General features: G+C 38.1%; 1 protein-coding gene across 1 annotated transcript in view; it reads left to right on the top strand.

The window, feature by feature from the left end:
* Positions 1 to 26,399, top strand: part of LOC134534443 (uncharacterized) — a 101,573-nt gene that overhangs the window by 72,652 nt on the left and 2,522 nt on the right. The window contains exons 2-3 of the mRNA XM_063372909.1: positions 10,396 to 11,090; positions 25,592 to 26,095. Of these exons, the coding sequence (XP_063228979.1) occupies positions 10,416 to 11,090; positions 25,592 to 26,095 (1,179 nt within the window). The 5' untranslated portion in view covers positions 10,396 to 10,415. The remainder of the gene's footprint in view (positions 1 to 10,395; positions 11,091 to 25,591; positions 26,096 to 26,399) is intronic.

Below are 26,399 nucleotides of genomic sequence, written 5' to 3'. Positions count from 1 at the left end.
CCCAGGTTAAAAAAAAAAAAAAAAATGTGTCAAAGAATGTACACATGATTCTCTTTTTTCTCGAACACATCTCGTTTTGTGCGTTTGTTACTGCTTTTTATCTTAGCTCAAAAAAAGCCAGGGTTGATGGAAGGGGGTATACATCTACCCGTACCCCCAGCTGGCCGGAATTCTAAGAAATTGTAAAAACCTATCATTCCCACTAACAAAAGGAAATAATTTGAAAGCAAACAGCAGGCAAAGAGGTTCTATTCCCCGCTCCCCTTCCCACCTTTTTTCGTACGCTGTTGATAAAAGATGTTTTTTTTAACTGTCAATCTTCTAACAAAACACGTTTTTTTAAATGCTTGTCTCTAGATTATGGGTAAAACTGAACAATTTTTTCCCCCCGAAGAATAAGGTTTATTTCCGTATATTGCGGCTTGCTTGATTCCCACGAAAAATAGACAGAAATGCTAAATAAATTTTCCAAGCAATTTATTAAAAATAATAGTAATTAAAGTTTTCTTTAAGAACTTTTGTATTACTTAAAACATAAACCAATATATAATTAATAATTCAGTGACATTTCTCATGAAATATAATCTTATATAACCTCATTTTTGTACGTGTTATATCATCAGTCCGGAATTTTATCTGGATAGTTAAGATCATTAGCGAATTAAAGCTTCCTTCAACCCAGCCATTCCGTTAAGGATACTAAGATGCGCCACATAGTATTCAAAGATCATATATAATCGATAGCAAAGTGAATCTCACTGAACAGGGGGTTGCCACGTCTGCATGATTACAAGATCACCAGTTAAAGCTTTTTTCCTCAGATAATGATCTGCGCCATTTTGGTTAGACTCCCAAAAAACTGGCTGCAGTGTATTGTTTGCATTGTGGAAACATTTTTAAACGACTGTATTTTAAGAAAGTGACTGTATTTTAATAACGAAGACTCTTAATTCCTACTTAGGCCTACTAACATCATCATACGTGGTCAAGAACCGTTTCTGCCAATGTTTTGGGCGTGACAACCTGTCGATGTGGACTTCAACAACGTCACAGTATGTCGTCTTCTGACCATATTCCTAGCTCCTTATCAACGAAGATATCGTTGACAACAGTAAGTAGCGAGGCTTCTGGTCTTAACTTCGATAAAATGTCACCTTAAAACATTTTCGTGAAAAAGCCCCTCACCTTCCGTGTTGGCAGAAAATAAAATAATGTTTTACGGACGTTCGGGCAACCACTTTTTCATTGGCCTTGTCACTGTCAGGTGAGCCAAAGGTTGCGGATTAAATTTCCTTTCGGGTCAGGGATTTTTCATTTCTGAAAAAAAAAATCCTTCATTGATTTAGTACTGGGTGTTATGTTGTCTCTCTACTTCCACATAGTCAAAGGCAACAGTTAAAACACTGCAGAATCACCTCAGATACGAGGTGACTTCAACACCAAAGGGTTACATGGCGCCACTGTGCACTCATAAATCAGCACCAGGACTTTTCATCTAGCATAAAGAGCTGCCTTTTCCAACTAGCAATGCAGACATGTAACAAAGTGTGTTGAAGTCTATCAAGCTATCATATATATAACTTAATTTAATTGTTCTAATTATTGTGTTCTGTTTGAAATCGGTTAATGTGCAGCCTTTAAAACTTATATACGGTTGTATTGATTCAAAAGTTATTTCATAATTTTTAATAGCTCATAGAAAGCAATGTAAATTTTCTGTTTAAACAATTTAATATGTCTGCTCTTTAAATTCAGGCACTTTAAGACTATTGTGTATATGCTATAACTTCCATATGGTAGCGGTTGAAATAGAAATTCGACAATTTTTTTTTACGTACCTACGAGTCGCATTGTTTTCCATTAATTCATAGCACCAAAATATATTGAAACTCTTTTGAGTTAAATATTTAGAGCATATAAAGGTTAACATATATGCGTAGATTTTATCTTCTGAATAAATGAGACAATGTAGAAATAATAATTTTGCAGCAAGCATTAGGTAAAGGTAAGAATTACTTTACTTATAATGAGTCTCAATTTATCATTGTTTTCTGATATTTTGTTGTTCAAAACGAGACTGCAATCATATGTCACCAGTAAAATACGTCTCAAATGCTTGCGGCGATAAAGCTGCTGAATGGACATGTGCGTATACAGAATGAGTCATAATTCAACTGACAAACTTTGGTTGCAGGTTCATAAAAAATAAGTCAAAAATATGGCAACGACTTGTGGTCTAAAGTTCATCACAAGGCTGGCACACACCTTTGAAGTTTGAGTTGTACTGCTTCGATAAATGTCATGTCCAATTAAACAAAGTTAAACTATCGCCATATAACTGGCTGCTGTCATAAAATGAATCAATATATATAAGTGGGGTAGGACTTTTCTATTCATGCATTTTCCTGACGTGTTGTTAGCCCTAGTTATTTCTAAGAGATAATTTTACAACAGAATTTGTTCAATCATCTGGACGCGCAGTATTCCATCTAAAATTCTTTTTCTACTATTTACAGTAATAAAGTTATTCATCTCCAACTTCATAGGCATATACCAGCCTTGTGAAGCTTTCCAGGAGCATAAGAGTTTTCAACACTTTTTTTTTTCGTGATGAACCTAGGGTCGAAGTTCGTCTATCGATTTCTGACATCACATCCCGTACAACGTGTGTGCGAACGCAGTGTGTACGGAAACTTTTCCCCTATTGGATGATCTCATCAAGTTAAACTCCTGTTGGCCGTGTTGAGACAAGTTCGGACTGATGGTGGAAACTCCCACGTAATTTCCCTAGGGCGGAGGAGGACTCGCCAAGAACCATCCCGGACAAGTTTTTTTTTCCATCTTAATCCTTGTGTTTGGCATGGTTTGGATTTACGAATGTGATTTATGAAGCACTCTCTGCATCCGTCGGATGTCAAACTGATTCATCTGCTCGTATATTCTTAACTTAAACTTTAAAAATACAGTGTGAAACTTAATATGTGATTGTTGTTTGTGAAAAATTTTATTTCGTATTTTAGTTGTAAAACTGGAGTGATGGCCTGCTTATGTCCAAGTGCAATAACAGCCAGTGGTGGTTTTATAGGAGGGGTGATGATAGCCATCGAACCCTCCCCCCCCCCCCCCACCCCCTTGATACACACGTCGGAAGGAACGGGTGACCAAGTACTTAAGAAATTTCCAGGTGGAAATTGTTATTTTACCCAAGGTAAAAACATACAAGCTCAAAATAAATGCCTTGAAGTTTAATAGTACCGAGGGCACAATTACTGGGGCTCTGTGAAAATATAAGAAAACAATTCTAAGGAAATGCTCATTATTAAAGAGCCCTGGCATATCTCTTTAAAATTGGGAAATACCAAAATACTCGTAGATGCATCGGCATTCCTTGTGAGGATTCGGAAGCAAAGCAGAGGTGACTGCGTCCACTATGCTGCAATTTCAGTGGATCCATTAGGTTGCTATTCGTATACAAACATTATATAGTTTTAGTTTAACCTTTCGCTCAGCAAATCGAATTATCCGACAGTCGACGTAGCTGCTCCGGTAGCGATTTATAGCGGTGGAACTAAGTGAGAGTTGTGTTCCTGAAATTTAGTGATTGAATTTTAATACTGGTCCATATCATTAAAAACATTTTTCTTGTGAATATTAGTGATAGAATTTGGGTTTATAAATTTTTTTCCAAATCTATTTATGTAAATGAATTCGTGTTCCCGTATGTACAATTTATTTGACTATTAATTATTACAATATTATGTAATAAATAATTAAAATTAATAAATTGGGATAAACATTCAGCATATTTATTTTCATTATTAATTTTAATTTATCTTGACTATTTTACTGAAATAAGTATTGTTATAAAGATGTTTATATTAATTTACAATAAATTTTATAATAGTTCAGTGTCTTAAATTTAAATAAAAAAGCAGCATAACTTCTAACGCGCGTACATAAGTACACACGCCCTTTTTTTTATTTTTGTCTTGCGGCGCGCTGAATCCTTCCGGCCGAACGAGGCCTCACGCAACACGGAAGTGAATCGTCACATCCCTCTGCTATATACGCATTGTGACGTGGGAAATATCATGCGAAAATAACCCTATATGTACCCAAGTAGTGTTTAAAATCGACACGATAGATAGTGCTACTATAGCTAGCTAGTCCTTTTGTAAATTCATAGGAAGCGTTAATATTTATAATTTAAAAATAATTGAAATATTCACTACGGAATTAAATGTATGAATAAAAACAATAAATAGCGGTAAAAAATTAAATTATCATTTAATGTTATTGATTGTTAAATGTGGGTTTTCTTTTACGATATTTTGTTGCCACATGATTGCTTCTATAATAACTAAAGAAATGAAATTAACTAGTATATTTAGTCCATAATGTAAAGAAAAGCCTGTTTTATAATAAAATAATAAAAATCTTACATCTTTCTGAAATTGTATCGAGCATCCCAGCAAATAACAAGTCTTGAGTCGTTTATTATTATTATTAATTTTCTAGTGAGCCGAACTTTGGCCCATCTCATTTTGTGAACTTATGCATTCTGAAAGCAAGACAGCGACCAATGCCGATTAATTTTTCTTGTTTTTAGGGTCTCTAGTTTCTTTTGCAGTTGATGCAACTTACCGACTGTAGTTTGTGTTTATTCACTTATTTATGAACTCTGAGGTTTTTTTCTTTTTTTTTCCTGGAAATTTTAGTGAAGATATTTTCTTTTTTATAAACCTGTATTGTACTGTATCATGTAAATAGTTCAAGCACGAAAAAAAAAACTGGGATAGTTGGAGCGTGCCATTTTCTGTGCTGTTGTATGTTCATTGTAACCATTTAACCAGTGAAGATGATAAATAATGTACTTAATTACTTACTCTACTATGCGAGACTGGTAGTTATCTAGTGCCTCCGTTCCGACTTTAAAAAAAAAAAAGTTCACAATCGATTTTTTTTCAATACATTCTATCGTCACTCCCTTTCGATCACGTTACTTCATTTGTAAATTCATAGGTGGCAGTGTAGTGATGGTTGTATGCGGGGTACAGAAAAACAGCGTTTATTTTACAGTCTTTTAGATATATGGTCGCTGATCACGCGTCTACGGCTCGCTTTCGTGCGTTGCCCGCGACGCGGAACACGTGGGGAAAGAATTAAAAGTTGTGTATCGATCCTTCCGCTCGGCTGGATGTCAGGAGGTAATAAATGATAGCTGTGGGGAACGAGTCTATGGAATTAAAGAGTTTTTTTTTCTCGTCGAAAAACATAAATGCACTACATCGTTTTTTTCTTTTTCTTTATTATTTCAACCGCAACCTTGCATCCAAAGCTAACCTTTGCATAGGCAACGAAGGAAGCGTTTGTATACGCCTGTTTTCATTTCCGTGGTATTGGCGCACAGGTCGGGCGTTTTCACGGCATTTTTTTAATTTTTTTAATCTATGACAATTTAATCGGATGTTCCTGCAATGTAACTGTTACATTTTGTGTCTCTAAACAGTTCCCCCCCCCCCCTTCAGATTTATGCTGCGAATCATTTGATATTTTTAAAATAATAATGCTAATATTCGTAATTTATTTTTTTTCTTAACTAAATGCGTCACAGGTAGATTACACGTACAAAATTGTTTCTCAAAACTCTTTTTATTTTAAACGTTTCTTCGTAAAAAATCTGCGGTTAGCGAGAGAGAGAGGAAAAAAAAACATTAATTTAAGATTGCGGGTGAAAATGAGTTTTGGTAACCAGCTTGGGGACTTATCGAAAGGGACGTGATCGTGAAACGACTTCACTGGCGTTGGGAAGGCCTGGGGTTCGTATCTCGGATTATTTATTTTCCGCCGACATCGCGCCCGGCAAAACGCTGAGATGGTTCAACGAATGTTTTTTTTTTTTTTTTTCCGTATTCCCCCCGAATTTTCGCAGTTGTGTGAGTTATCCTCTGAAAAACTGGCTGTCGACAAGTTGCAGAGCCAGTGTGAAGTAAAAGTTAACAAACTCGGGAGCCGAGAAGTGTGAATCTCGGGTCTGACTGCCAAGAAGAAGTTCAAGCCTCATCCAAGAAGGTAAAAAGTTAGGGAGTGGGTACGTGCCATGTTAATAATTGAAGTCATAATGAGAACGAAATCCCTCTCCACCTTCCCGCGGCTAGATAGCAAAACAGTTTATGTATCTAATTAGTTACAAAGCTCGCTGATGAGCTGTTAGTTTCTTTGTTTATTCGATACCTACTGTAATGCGGCAATTTATTTTTCTCGACTCTCCCAAATGAGTTTGTTTCAAGTTATAAAACAAACTTCTAGCATTAGCATTTATACGGCTACGTTTATTATTTTTTAAAGTGTAACATCTTAGCTTTCGGTATGCAGAATTTGCTAAAATAAATTTTCTTGAATGGAGCGGAAGTCACATGGAACGGAAATGTGTAACCACGGTGCTGCCATCTGTGGCGGATGACGCGAACCAAAGGTCACAAAGTTTATAGTAGTAACTGCTTAGTGAATTTTAATAAATATTCTTTGGAAAAATCAAGTCCAAAGCAGGGACTTAGTATTGTTTTAAAGTATTTTTATTTCTTATTTCTTATTTTCGTACATATTTATTACGCTCGGCATTTATTTATTTTTATTTATTTATTATTTTTAAGAATTTTACGTTTAATTTCACGTTCGAGTTTCATATTATAAGTGTTTTTGCAACATGAGAACACATGAATTTGGTCGTGACCGTGTTTAGATGTTTACACATCTAAGACTCGCTTACATGGATTTTTTTTTTTTAAACAAATTGCTAACCAGAGTGACTTCAACATTGTAACGGAAAACCCACTCCACGGACTAAAACTTCCATGGTTTCATTGACAGTAATTAAAGTCAACAAAACTATGAGATTTCAATTGCTCTAGTTCTTGTAAAACTTACTATTTATTTTATGAAGTTAGCATGATAATTCGATTTTCACTTGTATGTCTTTCTAATTTCTGTGGATTCTAAGTTAAATGTAACTGGGAAGCAAACATTTGGTTATTTGGTGTTTGTTTTGAGGATAGAAAGTAAATATTTTTTGACAGTATTATGTTCTGTGAATACTAAAAAGTCACTGCGTCATTAGCTGTTATTTCTTGTGAATAAATACATAATATATTTAAACTATTTCATCAAAAGATAGTCCGGAAATAAATATAAAGGCAAGTACATAGTGTCATTTATATTAGCTTCGAGTTTTTTTTAGTAGTTTTGTAGCTTTAAGAGCGACTTTAATTTTGTTGTATCACAGATATTCGATGTATAAAATTGTTAGAGAAAAATAACTTGGTCCTTCATAATTTTTTTCATTTTAATGGGCCTAGTTTCTGTAAACAAATAATAAATTATAGTGTTTTTTATTCTCTTTGTCTTACAATAAACGAATTTTATTGTAACAACAAACGACCTGCCTTAATTCTACTTGCGTGACATGAAGGGTATCATGAATGTCAGGCTTTCTGCAACACGACCCTGAGAATAAATCCGGCATGTGTAACAACGTCACTACAACGAATGAAACCTGTTCGTGCTATTAAGTGTGCATCGTCTCATCTGTTAGGCCCACAACATCGTGGTCTGCTGGAACGCAAAAAAAAAAAAAAAGTGCAAAGGGGTAGACGCGAATAAAAATAATTTTTTTAGCCAACCATCCAAACACTTGTGTCATTTAGAATGACAAACGTTTTGTTTCGAAAGTATCTTTCCGTCTCTCCTCCTTCCCCGTTTCGGCGTAAGGACAATACTGAAATGTCATTTTCGTTCTCGAGTTTTGTTAACGAGACTGATACAATTTGTAATACGTACTTTAATTTCTTTAGTATTGTTTTAGTATTATTTTTACATTCACTTGCAAAATATGTTGTTTGTATCCACGTACAGTTGTATTTTTCTCCCCCAAGCAAATACTGCTGTTCGAGTATCATCACTGATCGCAGCCTGTGACCGTGTTAGTAATGTGAAATTCCTCCACAATCTCTCTTTAGAACGAAGTTATAAATATCAGTGGTTTTGTGACAAATAAAAGTGTTTTAAGTTTTATACCCTTTTCTCAATTGTAACCATAGAGGTATAAGTCTATGGAACGGGTGTCTGTTCTGTATTTGAAGTCAAATGGTTAGCAGTTGGATAGCAAAACAAATTATAGTTTTTTAAAGGATAACATGCTATAACATTGTTTACTATCTAGAAAAAATACTCGCTAGTAATAATCGTAAAAGTGCAAATAATGTAGTAAATATTGCTAAACAAACATGTTACCATCACATCTACAAGGAATAAGCGTTAAACTTCATTATAACCGAAAATTGTTTCGCTGTGCATTATGGCTAATTGGGGGGGGGGGGGGGAGAGAGGTCATTCTCATATTGATTTCAAAAATTAATATGGTTAAGATAGCACACACCAACGCCCTTATTTCTTACTTCCATGATTGTAACTATGTTTTAAAAAGTAGTATTTTTACATTTACATAATAGATCGATGAAGCATCTCTAATGTGAGTCTAGCATAACCCAACAAGTAGCTACGAATCATATTCATAAGCGAAGAAGTTCAAAAGGTATTAAAATTTTTGACATTCAACTTTAATATTTATTGTTCCGTACTAAAGAAAGTACGATACCTTAAAAATTGCTAAAATTGTAATAACGTAGTCTTTTTTTGCTCTGAGTTAAATGTAAACATTGAAGTCTCATTGCAATATATCATACATTGCGCTCCTATACAAAGCTCAGTGTATGCACAAATATTATCACAAGTTTTCGTCTTACTAATACTCATTTAACTGCGTTCATGGCTTTCGTTTTAATACTGAGCCAGGAAATTATAAAATCAATTAAAACATTATTTCATAACTAAAATCCACGTAAAAGTATCATGGCTTTCCTAAATTCGTGCATTTATTATTAATAGCACAACACAGTGCTCTCGTGTGTACGATAATTTTTAGTAATTGTAGGTTTTCAAACCATGAATATGTGATTTTGGCTTCACCTATGAATAAAATAATACTCTTCGTCTGAATAAAATTACTGAAATTATGTTACGATATATTTAATATTCAATTAAAAATAATATTTTTTAATTTTAGATTTTTAAAATGCAAGCTAAACTGCAAGAGTAAAAAAAATATTTTCATAATAATTTATAAACGATAAACTTAAATTTAAATTTAGGAGCACGTTGATATTTCTAATGACTAATAGGTAGTTAAATAATTTTAAAAAAGCATGTTGTTGATTTCTCAAAATAACTTTTTGGGCCCATTGTTCCTAATTTTATATTATTTGAAGTAAGTCAATTACACTATTTTGAATAAAATAAGCTTCTACTGGTTTATCTACCACATATACTTGCAAATATTTTATAAGTGACATGAAACATTTTTCATTCCGTTTTGAACTAATTACTTGGAGTGCCAACTTTTTTGACAGTGCATTGTGTTCAATTTTTCATGGGTCGTAATTATAGTTTTTTTGTATTAAGTTTCACTCCGCAAAAAAAAAAAAAAAAGTCTGGTACTGTAGGTATAAAATCTGTAGGAAAACTTCAGGGTAACAAGGCAGGTTGGTGTTTTGGAGGAATGATTTACCGTTTTCACCTCTGTGGCTTCTAGCCTCGTCTTTTTTTTTTTTTTGCCAACTACCCGCCTGTTATTTTTTTGCCAATTATATTGACATGATTAATCGTTTTCACTTTTTTTTAGTTCCCAAGCAGTGACACCCCGTAAATTTTTAGCTTTCTTTGAGCGCGCTATCTAATAAGTATTTACGTATACAGTACCTGCCTATGTATAGGTCCTTGATTAATGTAATTAAAAATGTTTTACCCATCCATACCAAATTTAAGGGGAAAAAAATTTCTTAAATTCGTACAGGGATCACATAACTTGTGTTTAGATGAAATAATATGCAAAATAATAATGAAACAAAGTTTTATGACAGTCATCGTATTGGTTTTTCCTGAAGCGTTTATAAACGTATATTGTCACCATAGCAGGCTATTTTACAACTGTGGTAAGATAATATTGGTAAATGCATGGACGGTACAAATGTAAAATGACAATGCCTTAACTTTATATCAAAGAGTTTTAAAATTATATATAATCTCAGTGGCGTAGCTAAGGTTACTGGCGCGCCCCTGGCCAGTATCGAAAATTGCGTCCCCTCTTGGATTAAAGAAGGGAGGTGGGAGGGTTCAGTAACGCGAAACCGTCGCATCGGGGGGAACCCCCCCCCCCCCTTTTTTTTTCCTGCCCCGGCGCCCCTGGCGGAGGCCATCCCTGCCACCCGCTTGTTACGCCACTGTATAATCTTTGATTGTTTTGAAATAATGTAATGAAGAACAGTGTGTTTATGCGCGCAGCCCTGGTGGCCGATGCAGCCATGTCCGCGAGGAGCAGGCCCCGCCTGCCCAAGAAGCGCTCCGGGGACGCCGACTCCGCCGGCGGCCGCAGGAAGGCCGAGGACGGCGCGAGGCGGACCAGGTTCGACTGGTCGCGCGTCAAGGTGCCGGCCAAGCGCGACTTCGTGGACTACGTGCACGGCAAGGCGGTGAACTTCGAGCAGCCCGACGTGCGCGTGGTGGCCGGAGACCTGGAGTTCAACTGCCACGCCGCGGTGCTGCGCAGCTACTCGGGCTTCTTCCGCGAGAACACGGCTCCGTGCGCGGTGCTGCCGCCGGCCGCCGCCTCGTCGGCCACCTTCAGCGCGCTCTACGACTGGATGCTGGCGGCCGGCGAGGACGCGCACTCGGTGCTCAACCGGGACAACGTGGTGGACGTGCTGGCGTCGGCGCGCCGCCTGCGCGTGCCCGGGCTGGCGCGCCTCTGCGAGCGGCTGCTGGCCGACGAGACCTTGTTCCCCGAGTACGCCGCCTTCTGCGTCATGGTGGACGCGGGCGGCCGCGAGGGCCTGGACGACGTCAGGGACCTGATGCTGCCGCGCGTCAGCCGCTGCTTCCTGCACCTCGTGGCCACCGACGACTTCGCCCGCCTCTCCGCCGACGAGGCGTGCCGACTCCTCGGCTCCGACCACATCGCTGTGCACGGGGAGCTGGAGGTGCGTGGCTTCCCCCCCCCCCCCACACTGCTGGCTCGCTGCACATCGTAGCTCAGAAGTCACAAGGTGACATGGAACCTCGACATCACTATACCTTCTAACAACCTTTATAACATCTGTCGAATCCACTTAGCTGAACGTCAAGAGACAAATAAACTTGCTAAAAGTAAAACTTTTGGATCAACTTAAATGCTCAGATCAGTTGTTTCCGATTCACTGAGGAATATCTAGATTTTTTTCATTGCGTTTATTAAGTTAAATGTCATGATTAAATGTAAATTTACCCATTTTTTCTTTCTTCAAATAACTATCTGTTTGACTCAAAAGTAATTTAGTGTTATGCCAATAAGATATGAAACATTTAAATGTTATGGGCTTATATGTTAAAAAGCTAAGGTTTTCGGGGGCCTAACTGATACTGATGCAATCAGGGTTGCAGGGTTAAAGGCCCATATCTACAATTGCAATGTCTCAAATTGCTTCCGACGGACACTGATCGTTGATTGGTCCACGTGGCCCTCTGACGTAATGGGTAGTGTAGACGGTGGTACGAACCTCTCTGGTCCGAATACATTGTTCAACTTGAACTTTTTTTTCCTCAATCTGTGTCCTTTGTTAGCATAGAAGATGAAGAACACTAGTGATATTTGCTTTTTCCAGTTCCCCTTTCAAGGAGGTAAACAAGGAATAACGGACGGTTGTGGTAGGAAACCAAGAAGACAAGAGACAAAATATTGATCAGTGGTGTCCTTTTCCGACCGGCGCTTTTCAAAAGGCTGAACACGCGAATGCATTTTTTGCAGTGTGCTTATAATTCATTTGTTTGAATTAACATTTTTCCTTGGAGAATAAATAAGTAAATATTATTGAACTCCCACAACTATCACAAGCTAAACGAACATTCAAAAACTTAGCTGCGTACTCATTTCCAACGCCTGAAAGCAAGAAACAATTATCTTGGCGCTCTATATTCACTGCACTCTGGTGACTACTTTAGAAATCAGTCGATTCGGACATCGGAAATCGCAGTTGTAGACAGGGCGATGGTGTAAGGGGTCGTTCCCTGTTGTAGAAGGGTCTCCCTGATGGAGACTTGGAGTGGTGGTTTATGGCAGTGGAGTAGATGTATATAGTATGTATGAGGGCACCAGTGGGTGGTGGGGGATCCGGGGATCCGATCCAGACACCTTAAGGCTTCGCTTCATCACCCATGTTGGATTACGTCACTTCCGCCGGCCATACACGCACGAAAAAGTGTCCCGTTACGTTCATCAGCCATGTACGCACGAAAAAATGTCCCGTTACGTTCATCAGCCATGTACGCACGAAAAAATGTCCCGTTACGACGGACAGACCAGCTCGCCAGGACGTCTCGCTATGAAAAGTATTAGGCGGTAATAAACAGCCAGGAGGTAACGAATATAAGCCTACTTCTACACGTGTTATGAACGCCGGATACATACGGCCAGGCAACCGTGTGTTTTGGCGCGCTCTACTTCCACGACGCGCAACGGCACCGGCAAGTTTTTATTACTACCTCCTCTCAAGTTCTGATCTCCTAATACTTCACAGCAGAGAAGCGCTGTTGGTCGGAGCCCGTAGGTACTTCCTTCGCACGCCTAACCTAACCTAACCTAACCTAAACTAACCTCACCTAACCTAATCCATATGCTAATCTATGATAACCTAACCTAACATAACCTAACCTAACCTAACCTAAACTAACCTAACCTAATCCATATGCTAATATATGCTAACCTAACCTAACCTAACCTAAACTAAACTAAAATAAACTAAACTAAAAAAAACTAAACTAAACTAAACCTAACCTAACCTAACCTAAACTAAACTAAAATAAACTAAACTAAAATAAACTAAACTAAACCTAACCTAACCTAAACTAACCTAATCCATATGCTAATCTATGCTAACCTAACCTAACCTAACCTAACCTAATCCATATGCTAATCTATGCAAACCTAACCTAACCTAAACTAAACTAAACTAACCTAACCTAATCCATATGCTAATCTATGCTAACCTAACCTAACCTAAACTAAACTAAACCAAACCTAACCTAACCTAACCTAACCTAAACTAAACTAAACTAAACTAACCTAACCTAATCCATATGCTAATCTATGCTAACCTAACCTAACCTAAACTAAACTAAACCTAACCTAACCTAACCTAACCTACCCTACCCAAACCTAACCTAACCTAACCTAACCTAACCTAATCCATATGCTAATCTATGCTAACCTTACCTAACCTAACCTAATCCATATGCTAATATATGCTAACCTAACCTAACCTAAACTAAACTAAAATAAACTAAACTAAAAAAAACTAAACTAAACCTAACCTAACCTAACCTAACCTAACCTAAACTAAACTAAAATAAACTAAACTAAACTAAACCTTACCTAACCTAACCTAACCTAATCCATATGCTAATCTATGCTAACCTAACCTAACCTAACCTAACCTAATCCATATGCTAATCTATGCAAACCTAACCTAACCTAAACTAAACTAAACTAAACTAACCTAACCTAACCTAATCCATATGCTAATCTATGCTAACCTAACCTAACCTAAACTAAACTAAACTAAACTAAACTAAACCAAACCTAACCTAACCTAACCTAACCTAACCTAAACTAAACTAAACTAAACTAACCTAACCTAATCCATATGCTAATCTATGCTAACCTAACCTAACCTAAACTAAACTAAACTAAACTAAACCTAACCTAACCTAACCTACCCTACCCAAACCTAACCTAACCTAACCTAACCTAACCTAATCCATATGCTAATCTATGCTAACCTTACCTAACCTAATCCATATGCTAATCTATGCTAACCTAACCTAATCCATGCCAATCTATGCTAATCCATATGCTAATCTATGCTAACCTAACCTAACCTAACCTAATCCATATGCTAATCTATGCTAACCTAACCTAATCCATGCCAATCTATGCTAATCCATGTCAATCTATGCCAATCCGTATGCCAATCTATGCTAATTCGTATACCAATCTATGCTAACCTGTATGCCAATCTATGCTAATCCGTATGCCAATCTATGCTAATCCATATGTTAATCCATGCTAATCCATTTGCCATTTTGTATTTCTAGTAATTTCCACCAACTTCGAATCGTGACGTCACCGTTGCAATTTTCGTTACGGTCGCCATCTTGAAAATCCGCAATTTTTTATGTTAGAAAATCGGGAAAAATTTTAAAAATCATTTAAAAAATTAAATAATCGAATTAAATAAAAATCTTAAAAACCACTGTTGCAGTTATTGTTACGGTCGACATCTTGGATTATATAAATGTTGCATATTTCGTTACACCCGCCATCTTGGTTGAGTACCATATCATTCTTACACTTTTCGTTAAGACCGCCATATTGGGTCCTATTAATGTTACAATTATCGTTATGGTCGCCATCTTTAAATTTAGACGCCATCTTGAAAATCTTTATTTATTATCCGATTTTAATGAAAAAAAAGTTCAAAATTCATCAAAAAATTAACTTAATAGAATTCTGTTTATATCGATTCCCGTCCTTGATTCGAAACCGGCGAGGGCAATAAATATAAAATCAACAGATCCTTCCTCCACAGAAGCCACCTTCAGACTGACCTACCTCCACCAATAACAAGGTATTTACCATCAGCTGGTATGACGTCACCACATCTTTGACCTTGACCTTTGACCTTAACCTTGAAACTTGACCTTGAAATTTAACCTTAACCTTGAAATTTGACCTTGACATTGATCTTTGACTTTGACCTTGATGTCCATCACGGATACGTCATTTTATGTTCAGTACATGCTAGTGGTCATTGCCACCATCATGTTTTCGTCTGCTGGAGGTCACCATATTGTGTGTACTTGTCTTACCATCATGCAAATTCTATTCTAACATGCTACAGTGCAGTAATAATTTATTATTGCTGAGGTGCCCACCATCTTGAAATTTGACCGCCATGTTGAAATCATGTAATTATTTAGTTAGAAATGCGGGAAAAATTCCAATAGTCTCCGAAAAAATCAATTATTAATTTACAAATTGAATCGATGGATCCATGTCCACGGTTCGATTCTTGACCAGTGACAGTTGTAACTAATTATTAAATAAATTTTAAATTCTTTTTTCCGTTACCTTTCGCGGAGTTTATTAATCATAAGTCAATATACCTAACCAAAGAATTAATACAGTGACGATAAGCCTATCATGAAAGTCTAATTTTTGAATAATCTGAATAACCTATAAGCCGTTCATGTACAAAACCGCACATAAAGAACAATTGTCTTCAGTCCATGAGACCGAGTCATGTCATTATCAGACGTATAGGCTAGTCATTTCAGGACCACATGACCTTCGTCGTTAGCTAATTATATTCAATTAATCCATCGTGACATTTTTATACATTCTAAAGGAGCAAGTAACCTTGAAAAATATTTTAGTAACACCAAGAGGTGATAAACTAGTAAATATTCAATCACTACATTTTGTACTACGCGCAATCAACAAAAAGGAAGCACCATCAACGAAAAGACAGCACCACCAACGAAAAGGCAGCTCCGCCAACGAAAAGGCAGCACATTTGGAAGCAACGACAACGAAAAGGCAGCAAAGACAGCAGCGACAACGAAAAGACAGAACATTTGGAAGCACCGACAACGAAAAGGCACCACATTTTGGAAGCACCGACCACGAAAAGTCAGCACCGCCAACGAAAAGTCAGCTCATTTGGAAGCACCGCTTTCGAAAAGACAGCACATTTGGAAGCACCGTCAACGAAAAGGCACGGACCGCAAGACCGGGCCATGAACAATGTCAGTCATATAGTCCATGAACACAGTACACACAGAAAAACGAAATGTACACCCAGTACACACAGGAAAACGTAATTTACACACAGGAAAACGGAATATACACACAGTACACACAGGAAAACGGAATGAACACACAGTACACACAGGAAAACGGAATGTACACACAGTAAACACAAGAAAACGGAATGTACACACAGTAAACACAAGAAAACGGAATGTACACACAGTACACACAGAAAACGGAACGTACACACAGTACACACAGGAAACGGTACGTACACACAGTACACACAAGAAACGGAACGTACACACAGTACACACAGGAAACGGAACGTATACACACAGTACACACAGGAAACGGAACGTACACACAGTACACACAGGAAACGGAACGTACACACAGTACACACAGGAAACAGAACGTATACACACAGTACACACAGGAAACGGAACGTACACACAGTACACACAGGAAACGGAACGTACACACAGTACACACAGGAAACTAAACGTACACACAGTACACACAGGAAACGGAACGTATACACACAGTACACACAGGAAACGGAACGTACACACAGTACACACAGGAAACGGAACGTACACACAGTACACACAGGAAACTAAACGTACACACAGTACACACAGGAAACGAAACGTATACACAGTACACACAGGAAACGGAACGTACACACAGTACACACAGGAAACGAAACGTATACACAGTACACACAGGAAACGGAACGTACACACAGTACACACAGGAAACAGAACGTACACACAGTACACACAGGAAACGAAACGTACACACAGTACACACTGGAAACGTATACACACAGTACACACAGGAAACGGAATGATCACACATACAGTAGCGGAAACACACAGGCTTAGTTGGAAATCAGAATACAAGAAATAAAAACATTAAATTTTTACTTTCAATATTTAATTACTTCTCAACATTACACAAATACAAGTAAAAGAAGCCATTATTGTATGTAGCCTGCTTTCCTCAGTTCTTTGAGTATGAAGGATATTTCTTTGATGCACGAATAGTTTCCTTCACAAAGCGAGCCATGTAGAAGTCTTAGCCGGTCAACCATTATGTTTGGATCTTTCCATGATGTGTAATCAATCTCTTCTACCACCATCTTACTTGCTTGTTTATTATAAATACTGTCAATATCACAATCATCCCAGTGATCATAATAAGCATTATCAGATTTATTTATTATAACACGACGTTTCCAACGTTTCGGTCTCAGGACATCGCCACATTCTTCGATCTTGTCAGCTCTAGGTGCTTCATCACAGTCTATACCTTTGTCAACAGCCTCAGATTACCGTATGAATTCGCTATCGATGATGTCGAAGTGTCTTCATCGTCTTCATGCTTCCTTTTTAGGAGTCCATCATTTTTACAAAGAATGGAGGATATACTGAATATAGGCTTGAATGTATTCTCACTTTTCACGGTGTTGATACTGCCATTAGTTTCAGTCTTCCCGAAGCCATTAGCATCCTTCAATTTATGTTCTTTCTCACGATCGGGTGAGCTAATACCATCACGCTCAGGACAAGGAAAATTATTGTCGTAATGCAGATCACTCTTCTTTAGTCTAGTGGATCCATCAGTGTCCTCTATGCCGTAAGTAGTCTTGACTTTACATGTTCTACCATGTCTTTTTAAGCTGTCAATTCGTGTTAACAACCTGCTACAACGATTACAGCTTAACATGTTGCGTAGTGGGTTTCTAGCACAATCATTCTTCCCATGACGTCTAGCATTCCTTCTCATGGCAAAATCCTTGCCACAGTAACTACAGCGGCTTCCTTCCAATTCAGCTGCAGATAACAAACCACGATCCATGGTAGCTTCTGTGACTAATGCCAGATGCAAACTAAGAGTTTTAAATTAGATCCAATACTTAAATAGAAATTTTTTCATATTTCATCAGCGAGAGTTAATTTATCTCATACAAAAGTACTTGCTGCAACTAGTTCTGCTTTTCAACAACTGATGACGTCACGTATTGCTTGCAGGTAAATAATATTTAGTTCTTTAATGCAGGATGCGGGATGCTCACTAACGATCGCAAAAGAAAGATGGCTTCGCTAGACTCCAAGGAAAAGGAAGTTCGTCTTGCATGTTGGTGCTCCACAGATGTCTCATGGAGTAATATTAATTTGACTGAGTAATGATATTTTTTAATTCCACCTGATAAAAATATTGCAAGTTTTGATTTAGTAGCAGAAATTATCGAATTAAATGTAACTCCAAATAAAATGACATGTCTCATTAAGAGTAAAACTCCTTCATGGAGAGATCGGTTTCTCAGAATAGTCAGATACACTTGAAGAAACCACAGGAATGATTGCAAGAACACGGGAAAAACCATCAAAATATTGATAAGAATAATCAGGAGCACACGGAGAAAAACCATCATAATATTGACAAGAATTATCGGGAGCACACGGAGAAAAACCATCATAATATTGACAAGAATTATCGGGAGCACACGGAGAAAACCGACATAATATTGACAAAAATTATCGGGAGCACACAGAGAAAACCACCACACATTTTCTTGGATATCATTAAATTTAAAAAAAAAAATAAAAATAAAAATAAATTAATAAAAAATTTAAAACAAAAAAAATCTACAAAAAAAATACACTAAATTCTGGCTTGTACTAAAACTCTATCATTGATGAGCAAAGATAGAGTTTTAGTACAAGCCAGAATATTGTGTATTTTTTTTTGTAGATTTTTTTTGTTTTAAATTTTTTATTAATTTATTTTTATTTTTAATTTTTTTTTTTTTTAATTTAATGATATCCAAGAAAATGTGTGGTGGTTTTCTCTGTGTGCTCCCGATAATTTTTGTCAATATTATGTCGGTTTTCTCCGTGTGCTCCCGATAATTCTTGTCAATATTATGATGGTTTTTCTCCGTGTGCTCCCGATAATTCTTGTCAATATTATGATGGTTTTTCTCCGTGTGCTCCTGATTATTCTTATCAATATTTTGATGGTTTTTCCCGTGTTCTTGCAATCATTCCTGTGGTTTCTTCAAGTGTATCTGACTATTCTGAGAAACCGATCTCTCCATGAAGGAGTTTTACTCTTAATGAGACATGTCATTTTATTTGGAGTTACATTTAATTCGATAATTTCTGCTACTAAATCAAAACTTGCAATATTTTTATCAGGTGGAATTAAAAAATATCATTACTCAGTCAAATTAATATTACTCCATGAGACATCTGTGGAGCACCAACATGCAAGACGAACTTCCTTTTCCTTGGAGTCTAGCGAAGCCATCTTTCTTTTGCGATCGTTAGTGAGCATCCCGCATCCTGCATTAAAGAACTAAATATTATTTACCTGCAAGCAATACGTGACGTCATCAGTTGTTGAAAAGCAGAACTAGTTGCAGCAAGTACTTTTGTATGAGATAAATTAACTCTCGCTGATGAAATATGAAAAAATTTCTATTTAAGTATTGGATCTAATTTAAAACTCTTAGTTTGCATCTGGCATTAGTCACAGAAGCTACCATGGATCGTGGTTTGTTATCTGCAGCTGAATTGGAAGGAAGCCGCTGTAGTTACTGTGGCAAGGATTTTGCCATGAGAAGGAATGCTAGACGTCATGGGAAGAATAATTGTGCTAGAAACCCACTACGCAACATGTTAAGCTGTAATCGTTGTAGCAGGTTGTTAACACGAATTGACAGCTTAAAAAGACATGGTAGAACATGTAAAGTCAAGACTACTTACGGCATAGAGGACACTGATGGATCCACTAGACTAAAGAAGAGTGATCTGCATTACGACAATAATTTTCCTTGTCCTGAGCGTGATGGTATTAGCTCACCCGATCGTGAGAAAGAACATAAATTGAAGGATGCTAATGGCTTCGGGAAGACTGAAACTAATGGCAGTATCAACACCGTGAAAAGTGAGAATACATTCAAGCCTATATTCAGTATATCCTCCATTCTTTGTAAAAATGATGGACTCCTAAAAAGGAAGCATGAAGACGATGAAGACACTTCGACATCATCGATAGCGAATTCATACGGTAATCTGAGGCTGTTGACAAAGGTATAGACTGTGATGAAGCACCTAGAGCTGACAAGATCGAAGAATGTGGCGATGTCCTGAGACCGAAACGTTGGAAACGTCGTGTTATAATAAATAAATCTGATAATGCTTATTATGATCACTGGGATGATTGTGATATTGACAGTATTTATAATAAACAAGCAAGTAAGATGGTGGTAGAAGAGATTGATTACACATCATGGAAAGATCCAAACATAATGGTTGACCGGCTAAGACTTCTACATGGCTCGCTTTGTGAAGGAAACTATTCGTGCATCAAAGAAATATCCTTCATACTCAAAGAACTGAGGAAAGCAGGCTACATACAATAATGGCTTCTTTTACTTGTATTTGTGTAATGTTGAGAAGTAATTAAATATTGAAAGTAAAAATTTAATGTTTTTATTTCTTGTATTCTGATTTCCAACTAAGCCTGTGTGTTTCCGCTACTGTATGTGTGATCATTCCGTTTCCTGTGTGTACTGTGTGTATACGTTTCCAGTGTGTACTGTGTGTACGTTTCGTTTCCTGTGTGTACTGTGTGTACGTTCTGTTTCCTGTGTGTACTGTGTGTACGTTCCGTTTCCTGTGTGTACTGTGTATACGTTTCGTTTCCTGTGTGTACTGTGTGTACGTTCCGTTTCCTGTGTGTACTGTGTATACGTTTCGTTTCCTGTGTGTACTGTGTGTACGTTTAGTTTCCTGTGTGTACTGTGTGTACGTTCCGTTTCCTGTGTGTACTGTGTGTACGTTCCGTTTCCTGTGTGTACTGTGTGTATACGTTCCGTTTCCTGTGTGTACTGTGTGTACGTTTAGTTTCCTGTGTGTACTGTGTGTACGTTCCGTTTCCTGTGTGTACTGTGTGTACGTTCCGTTTCCTGTGTGTACTGTGTGTATACGTTCCGTTTCCTGTGTGTACTGTGTGTACGTTCCGTTTCCTGTGTGTACTGTGTGTACGTTCCGTTTCCTGTGTGTACTGTGTGTATACGTTCCGTTTCCTGTGTGTACTGTGTGTACGTTCCGTTTCTTGTGTGTACTGTGTGTACGTACCGTTTCCTGTGTGTACTGTGTGTACGTTCCGTTTTCTGTGTGTACTGTGTGTACATTCCGTTTTCTTGTGTTTACTGTGTGTACATTCCGTTTTCTTGTGTTTACTGTGTGTACATTCCGTTTTCCTGTGTGTACTGTGTGTTCATTCCGTTTTCCTGTGTGTACTGTGTGTATATTCCGTTTTCCTGTGTGTAAATTACGTTTTCCTGTGTGTACTGGGTGTACATTTCGTTTTTCTGTGTGTACTGTGTTCATGGACTATATGACTGACATTGTTCATGGCCCGGTCTTGCGGTCCGTGCCTTTTCGTTGACGGTGCTTCCAAATGTGCTGTCTTTTCGAAAGCGGTGCTTCCAAATGAGCTGACTTTTCGTTGGCGGTGCTGACTTTTCGTGGTCGGTGCTTCCAAAATGTGGTGCCTTTTCGTTGTCGGTGCTTCCAAATGTTCTGTCTTTTCGTTGTCGCTGCTGTCTTTGCTGCCTTTTCGTTGTCGTTGCTTCCAAATGTGCTGCCTTTTCGTTGGCGGAGCTGCCTTTTCGTTGGTGGTGCTGTCTTTTCGTTGATGGTGCTTCCTTTTTGTTGATTGCGCGTAGTACAAAATGTAGTGATTGAATATTTACTAGTTTATCACCTCTTGGTGTTACTAAAATATTTTTCAAGGTTACTTGCTCCTTTAGAATGTATAAAAATGTCACGATGGATTAATTGAATATAATTAGCTAACGACGAAGGTCATGTGGTCCTGAAATGACTAGCCTATACGTCTGATAATGACATGACTCGGTCTCATGGACTGAAGACAATTGTTCTTTATGTGCGGTTTTGTACATGAACGGCTTATAGGTTATTCAGATTATTCAAAAATTAGACTTTCATGATAGGCTTATCGTCACTGTATTAATTCTTTGGTTAGGTATATTGACTTATGATTAATAAACTCCGCGAAAGGTAACGGAAAAAAGAATTTAAAATTTATTTAATAATTAGTTACAACTGTCACTGGTCAAGAATCGAACCGTGGACATGGATCCATCGATTCAATTTGTAAATTAATAATTGATTTTTTCGGAGACTATTGGAATTTTTCCCGCATTTCTAACTAAATAATTACATGATTTCAACATGGCGGTCAAATTTCAAGATGGTGGGCACCTCAGCAATAATAAATTATTACTGCACTGTAGCATGTTAGAATAGAATTTGCATGATGGTAAGACAAGTACACACAATATGGTGACCTCCAGCAGACGAAAACATGATGGTGGCAATGACCACTAGCATGTACTGAACATAAAATGACGTATCCGTGATGGACATCAAGGTCAAAGTCAAAGATCAATGTCAAGGTCAAATTTCAAGGTTAAGGTTAAATTTCAAGGTCAAGTTTCAAGGTTAAGGTCAAAGGTCAAGGTCAAAGATGTGGTGACGTCATACCAGCTGATGGTAAATACCTTGTTATTGGTGGAGGTAGGTCAGTCTGAAGGTGGCTTCTGTGGAGGAAGGATCTGTTGATTTTATATTTTTTGCCCTCGCCGGTTTCGAATCAAGGACGGGAATCGATATAAACAGAATTCTATTAAGTTAATTTTTTGATGAATTTTGAACTTTTTTTTTCATTAAAATCGGATAATAAATAAAGATTTTCAAGATGGCGTCTAAATTTAAAGATGGCGACCATAACGATAATTGTAACATTAATAGGACCCAATATGGCGGTCTTAACGAAAAGTGTAAGAATGATATGGTACTCAACCAAGATGGCGGGTGTAACGAAATATGCAACATTTATATAATCCAAGATGTCGACCGTAACAATAACTGCAACAGTGGTTTTTAAGATTTTTATTTAATTCGATTATTTAATTTTTTAAATGATTTTTAAAATTTTTCCCGATTTTCTAACATAAAAAATTGCGGATTTTCAAGATGGCGACCGTAACGAAAATTGCAACGGTGACGTCACGATTCGAAGTTGGTGGAAATTACTAGAAATACAAAATGGCAAATGGATTAGCATGGATTAACATATGGATTAGCATAGATTGGCATACGGATTAGCATAGATTGGCATACAGGTTAGCATAGATTGGTATACGAATTAGCATAGATTGGCATACGGATTGGCATAGATTGACATGGATTAGCATAGATTGGCATGGATTAGGTTAGGTTAGCATAGATTAGCATATGGATTAGGTTAGGTTAGGTTAGGTTAGCATAGATTAGCATATGGATTAGCATAGATTGGCATGGATTAGGTTAGGTTAGCATAGATTAGCATATGGATTAGGTTAGGTAAGGTTAGCATAGATTAGCATATGGATTAGGTTAGGTTAGGTTAGGTTAGGTTAGGTTTGGGTAGGGTAGGTTAGGTTAGGTTAGGTTTAGTTTAGTTTAGTTTAGTTTAGGTTAGGTTAGGTTAGCATAGATTAGCATATGGATTAGGTTAGGTTAGTTTAGTTTAGTTTAGTTTAGGTTAGGTTAGGTTAGGTTAGGTTAGGTTAGGTTTGGTTTAGTTTAGTTTAGTTTAGTTTAGTTTAGGTTAGGTTAGGTTAGCATAGATTAGCATATGGATTAGGTTAGGTTAGGTTAGTTTAGTTTAGTTTAGTTTAGGTTAGGTTAGGTTTGCATAGATTAGCATATGGATTAGGTTAGGTTAGGTTAGGTTAGGTTAGCATAGATTAGCATATGGATTAGGTTAGGTTAGGTTAGGTAAGGTTTAGTTTAGTTTAGTTTATTTTAGTTTAGTTTAGGTTAGGTTAGGTTAGGTTAGGTTTAGTTTAGTTTTTTTTAGTTTAGTTTATTTTAGTTTAGTTTAGGTTAGGTTAGGTTAGCATATATTAGCATATGGATTAGGTTAGGTTAGGTAAGGTTAGCATAGATTAGCATATGGATTAGGTTAGGTTAGGTTAGGTTAGGTTAGGTTTGGGTAGGGTAGGTTAGGTTAGGTTAGGTTAGGTTTAGTTTAGTTTAGGTTAGGTTAGGTTAGCATAGATTAGCATATGGATTAGGTTAGGTTAGTTTAGTTTAGTTTAGTTTAGGTTAGGTTAGGTTAGGTTAGGTTTGGTTTAGTTTAGTTTAGGTTAGGTTAGGTTAGCATAGATTAGCATATGGATTAGGTTAGGTTAGTTTAGTTTAGTTTAGGTTAGGTTAGGTTTGCATAGATTAGCATATGGATTAGGTTAGGTTAGGTTAGGTTAGGTTAGCATAGATTAGCATATGGATTAGGTTAGTTTAGGTTAGGTTAGGTTTAGTTTAGTTTATTTTAGTTTAGTTTATTTTAGTTTAGTTTAGGTTAGGTTAGGTTAGGTTTAGTTTAGTTTAGTTTTTTTTAGTTTAGTTTATTTTAGTTTAGTTTAGGTTAGGTTAGGTTAGGTTAGCATATATTAGCATATGGATTAGGTTAGGTTAGTTTAGGTTAGGTTAGGTTAGGTTATGTTAGGTTAGGTTATCATAGATTAGCATATGGATTAGGTTAGGTGAGGTTAGTTTAGGTTAGGTTAGGTTAGGTTAGGCGTGCGAAGGAAGTACCTACGGGCTCCGACCAACAGCGCTTCTCTGCTGTGAAGTATTAGGAGATCAGAACTTGAGAGGAGGTAGTAATAAAAACTTGCCGGTGCCGTTGCGCGTCGTGGAAGTAGAGCGCGCCAAAACACACGGTTGCCTGGCCGTATGTATCCGGCGTTCATAACACGTGTAGAAGTAGGCTTATATTCGTTACCTCCTGGCTGTTTATTACCGCCTAATACTTTTCATAGCGAGACGTCCTGGCGAGCTGGTCTGTCCGTCGTAACGGGACATTTTTTCGTGCGTACATGGCTGATGAACGTAACGGGACATTTTTTCGTGCGTACATGGCTGATGAACGTAACGGGACACTTTTTCGTGCGTGTATGGCCGGCGGAAGTGACGTAATCCAACATGGGTGATGAAGCGAAGCCTTAAGGTGTCTGGATCGGATCCCCGGATCCCCCACCACCCACTGGTGCCCTCATACATACTATATACATCTACTCAGTGGCGTAGTTAAGGTAACTTGCGCCCCTGCCCAGACTTGAAAATGATGCTTCCTCATTGATTAAAAGACCAGGGGGAGGCCGGGTGTCCACAAGGAAAAAATATTTCGTACCGAATTAGACAAGAAAAAAGTACTCGATTAAAAAAAAAGTACTAAATTATAATTTGTTATGGTTTTAACAATTTAGGATGTTATTATGACATTTCAATGCTCGAACTTAAATATCACACACCACACACACATACATTCCATAGTTTTTGAAAATAATTACGCTTAATAATAAAACATATTGGAGTTACTGTAATATTATTATATTAAAGAAAAAAGTACTATATCTGAGCGTAAATGTACTAGACCACTAAAAAAGTTATAAAAATTACTGGATGTAGTACGAAAGTACTAACTGTGGACACCCTTGGAGGGTTCAGTAACCATCCCTGCCACGCTGGTCGGTGGTCGCAGGTGCTGTTCGCGGCCTCGCTGTGGCTGCTGGCCGACTGGGACGCGCGCCGGCCGCACCTGCCGGCGCTGATGAGGTGCGTGAGGTTCGGCCTGGTGCCGGCCGAGCACCTGCTGGCGCTGCGCGGCGCGCACGGCGAGCCCGAGCTGCGCGAGCTGGTGTCTCCCGCCAGCGTGCAGGAGCTGCTGAGCGACGGGCTGTCCTACTCGGCGCTGCGCGGCTCCGCGGCTCCCGGGGACCCGGCCGAGCTCGAGCAGAAGGCCCGCTCGCTGGGCTGCCGGCCGCAGGTACCCCGCTGCCCGCTGCGAGACGGCGAGGCCTGCCCCGCCAGCTACCGCGAGTTCCTCGAGGCCGTGGAGTTGCGCCGGCCGTCCCGGGCCTTCCAGCGGCGCCAGCAGGAGCGCAGGGCGCTGCCGCTCTACCAGAGGCCCGCCAGCCTGCCCAGGGAGACCGCCGGCTGCTTCGTGCGCAACAGCGCGGTCCTCGGCCCCGCCGACATGGCGCAAGTACGTCCCCGCCAGGCTAACCTAGCTTCACAACCGAGGATTTCCGTACTAGTCTTCAACGGAACCGAGAATTCCCAGTACTTTCGATACTAGGTAGGTTTTTTTTTTTTTTTTTTAATAATGGTCAGCAGTCTATGATTGAAGAAGTTTTAATGATCAAAAATGAAAAAAAAAATAAACATCAATGGTACGATTTTTTATTGCAGAATGTATCTGCTAACATGAACAAATCACTTTATTCTCAGCCTTGCTCTCAAACTTTAACTTTGGAAAAAATATTGAAACAAGTAATCATGTTAACCCG

This window comes from Bacillus rossius, chromosome 7 (genome assembly GCF_032445375.1).
Source record: "Bacillus rossius redtenbacheri isolate Brsri chromosome 7, Brsri_v3, whole genome shotgun sequence".
NCBI classification, from domain to species: Eukaryota; Metazoa; Arthropoda; class Insecta; order Phasmatodea; family Bacillidae; genus Bacillus; species Bacillus rossius.
This window is presented reverse-complemented; position numbering and strand designations above follow the sequence as displayed.